This window comes from Saccostrea echinata, unplaced genomic scaffold (genome assembly GCF_033153115.1).
Source record: "Saccostrea echinata isolate AGI-Se365-2 ecotype Australia unplaced genomic scaffold, CSIRO_AGI_Sech_v1 ptg000014l, whole genome shotgun sequence".
Lineage (NCBI taxonomy): Eukaryota > Metazoa > Mollusca > Bivalvia > Ostreida > Ostreidae > Saccostrea > Saccostrea echinata.
Genome location: NW_026889763.1, coordinates 1,185,590 through 1,189,410, shown reverse-complemented (window position 1 = coordinate 1,189,410; position 3,821 = coordinate 1,185,590). Strand labels below are relative to the sequence as shown.

At 38.8% G+C, this 3,821-nt stretch overlaps 1 protein-coding gene across 1 annotated transcript; it reads left to right on the top strand.

Annotated features, from left to right (window-relative positions):
- The first annotated feature begins 3,069 nt into the window (after positions 1-3,069).
- LOC133186966 (baculoviral IAP repeat-containing protein 7-B-like) lies at positions 3,070-3,540 on the top strand. Its single transcript, XM_061322345.1, has one exon. The coding sequence runs from the start codon at positions 3,070-3,072 to the stop codon at positions 3,538-3,540; it is 471 nt and encodes a 156-aa protein (XP_061178329.1).
- The last annotated feature ends 281 nt before the right edge of the window (positions 3,541-3,821 follow it).

Here is a 3,821-nt window from a genome sequence, read left to right as displayed (position 1 = left end):
TCCTTTTCGATGTGATTTTTGTTTATCTTACCCCCCCCCCCCCATGCCCTAAAGACGGAAGCCAGATTTCATGTCCTCATTGCCAGGGATTTTTTAAGAATAGAGGTTGTTATGAAAATCATTTACGACCTTACAGTAAAAATACGACAACAACCATGTGCAATTTAATGGGACGATGTGACCAATATCAGAAATGGATACCTAAAAAATTATTATCTCATCACTTATGCGGAGGACGGAAACAATGTAAGATCTGTAAGAAAATCGTACAGAATGATCATCAGTGCTACGTTCAACAGAAACCTCCCAAAAAGAGGAAGGGAAAAGAGACATTACAGATTTACATTTATTTCGATTTCGAATGTACCCAAGAAAACGGCATTCACATCCCTAATTTATGTGTGGCACATCGGGTCTGTCAACATTGTGGGCATTTACCCACTGAGGATCCTTGTCCTCATTGTCGACACATGGGACCCCGCCAACATGTGTTTAAAGGATTAAATACCTTAATAGACTTCATGGACTGGTTATTACAACCCATTACCAAAGGAGATAAGAATGGTGCTTTATTACACGACGAGGCCATCATCAATGCTCACAATTTCAAAGGATATGACGGACAGTTCATTTTAAATTACCTGGTGCATTCTGCTTGCATTAAACCCACCGTCATCCAAAACGGTAGTAAAATCTTATCCATGGAAATCCTTGGATTGAAATTCATCGATTCTTATAATTTTTTACCTTTTGCTCTGTCCAAGATGCCTTCCGCTTTTGGATTCACCGAACTGAAAAAAGGGTATTTCCCTCACTTTTTCAATACGGTACAGAACCAGAATTACGTGGGACCTTATTCCCCTCCAGATAAATACAATCCGGACGACATGACTATTAGTGGACGACAAGCTTTTTTCCAATGGTACGACCAACAAACTGGAAAAGTGTTTAATTTCCAGAAGGAATTTTTAGAGTATTGTATTTCCGACGTCGATATTTTACGACGATGTTGTGCTCAGTTTAGAGCCACCCTCAAGAATTTAGTGAATGTAGATCCCTTTCAGGAATATATCACTTTTGCCAGTGCAGCCAATTTAGCTTACCGTCGAGGATTTGTGCCCGAAGATACCATTGCCATCACTCCTAACCTGGGATATCAACCTGCTCGTCAATATTCGGCCAAAGCCTGTCGATGGTTAACCTGGTTGAGTCAAAGAAGCGGATCTCACATCCAACATGCGAGAAACGGGGGAGAAGTCAAGATCGGAAGATATACTGTAGACGGATATCAAGAAGATAGCCACACCGTCTACGAATTTTACGGATGTTATTGGCACGGATGCCCCACCTGCTTTCCCAATCTACAGACCGAAACTCATCCTCATCAACCCCAATGGACTTACCAACAATTATATGAAGAAACTTTAAGAAGGAAATCGGTCTTAGAGCAAATGGGATACAATGTCACCTCTATCTGGGAATGAATTCGATGAACAAGTGCAAAGAGATGAAGTTTTACAGAATTTTTTATCAGACCTAAACATTTCAGATCATTTGAACCCCCGAGAGGCTTTGTTTGGAGGTCGGACCAATGCTACACGATTATATTGTGAGAAAGGAGATATGAGATACATAGACGTGTGTTCTCTCTATCCTTACGTGTTAAAACACAGACCTTTTCCTGTGGGGCATCCTCAGATCATTACCGATCAATTTCAGGACGTCAGATCTTATTTCGGACTCATTCACTGCAGGGTCTTACCACCTCGAGGCCTCTATCACCCAGTTTTACTTTTCGCACGGGAGGCAAGTTATTATTTCCCTTATGCTGAACTTGTGCAGAACAACAAGACCCTAAACATCGATGTCGACACAATTCCTATGAACGCAGTCTTACAGGTACCTGGGTGACGACCGAATTACACAAAGCCTTGGACATGGGGTATACTTTAGAGAAGATATACGAAGTTTGGCATTTCCCAGAAAGCAGCACAGATTTATTCAGACCTTACATCGATACTTTTTTAAAGATCAAACAAGAAGCTTCTGGATTTCCACCCGAGTGTCAGACGGAACAACAGCAACTAAATTACATTCGTCAAGTTTTAGAAAAAGAAGGGATTAGAATGGACCTGTTAAGTATCGAAAAAAATCCAGTGCGAAGAACCATAGCCAAACTTTTTTAAAATTGTTTGTGGGGAAAATTTGCTCAACGTCTGTTATTACCGAAAACGAAATACTTAACGGAAGAAGAGGAATTACATCAACTCTTACAAGATTCGAGGATTGAGATTAAAGGTATCCAACTCTTAGGAAGTAAAGAGAAGCCGGAATTAGATATGATGTTAGTCAATTATCAAGACAAACAGGAATTTGTAGAAGAATGTCCCTTTGGAAATTTAATACTGGCCTGTTTCACTACCGCTCATGCCAGATTACACCTCTACGAGACTTTACAACCCTTAGGAGATCGGGTGCTTTATTTCGATACGGATAGTATCATTTACCAACATAAGGAAGGACAATTTAATTCGACTCTTGGTAACAGTTTAGGAGAATGGACCGATGAATTGGACGGGGATCACATTATCAAATTCATGTCAGGAGGTCCCAAAAATTATGCTTACCTTACCTCCAAGGGAAATTCCATCCTTAAAGTCAAAGGATTAACTCTCAATTATCGGACTTCTAATATCGTATCCTTAGAGACTTTAGAAAAAATGCTCAAGAAAGAAATAGATGAAGTCACAGTGTCTTATCCTTACAAAATACAGAGGACTCGTCAACATCAAGTCAAGACACTACCTTTAGAAAAACAATATAGAATTGTTTACGATAAGAGACAGATCTTGAAAGATTATAACACTTTACCTTATGGTTATTAAAAAAATTGTGATTATTATTATTGTTATTAAATTAAAAAACATACTGTATTTCATGTGTTTTTATTATTTTGGAAAAACCCAAATGGGTTTTGTTATTAAATGACTATTGAATGTCTTGTTTGTTTTGGGAAAAAAAAAAACAAATGGGCTTATAAAAAAGGGGAGATCTCTTAACATTTCAGTCATGACTGATGTTAATAAGGATCCAGACGGCCCTTCTGTTTACCCTAACTATGCTCTGCTCTTAAAGAGAGAAGCTACTTTTAAAGATGGATGGCCCGATTCTTTAAAAGGATTATTACCAGACTTACCCAAAGCAGGATTTTATTACAGAGGAGTGAGTGATAAGACCATCTGTTTTCATTGTGGTTTGCATTTCACCAACTGGGATCCCGAGGACGATCCCTATGTAGAACATGCTTATTGGAACCCTAATTGTCCTTACATCAATACTATTAAAGGGTGGGTGATGAATGTATTTATTATCTCTTTAGACCAACTGGGATACAAACCTTTACCTCAAGTTAAACCTCTACTACATCAAACCTCTACCGACATCCAGGCTACAGGAAAATGTCACATTTGTTTAGAGGAAGAATTACAAATTGCTTTACTCCCTTGTGGACACGTACGCAGCTCTGTTAAGGCTTCATAAAGGGGGCGGGGCCTAATTTATACGGGAAAAGTTTACCGTGACATCACACAAATATAGCAATTCCTCACAATAACAGAAAATGAAATAATTTGCGAATCTAAACTGCATAAGAGTAATGAACTACATCAAAACTTACCACTGCATTAATTTTTGTCGCTAGTTAAATCCCACACAGCAATATATAAACAAGTCACTGATCGCAATGCACTTGTCGACATGACGTCATCATGGTAAAGTTTGACGCATTTTATGTGCAGTGAGAGGCGGATCAAGTAATTTTT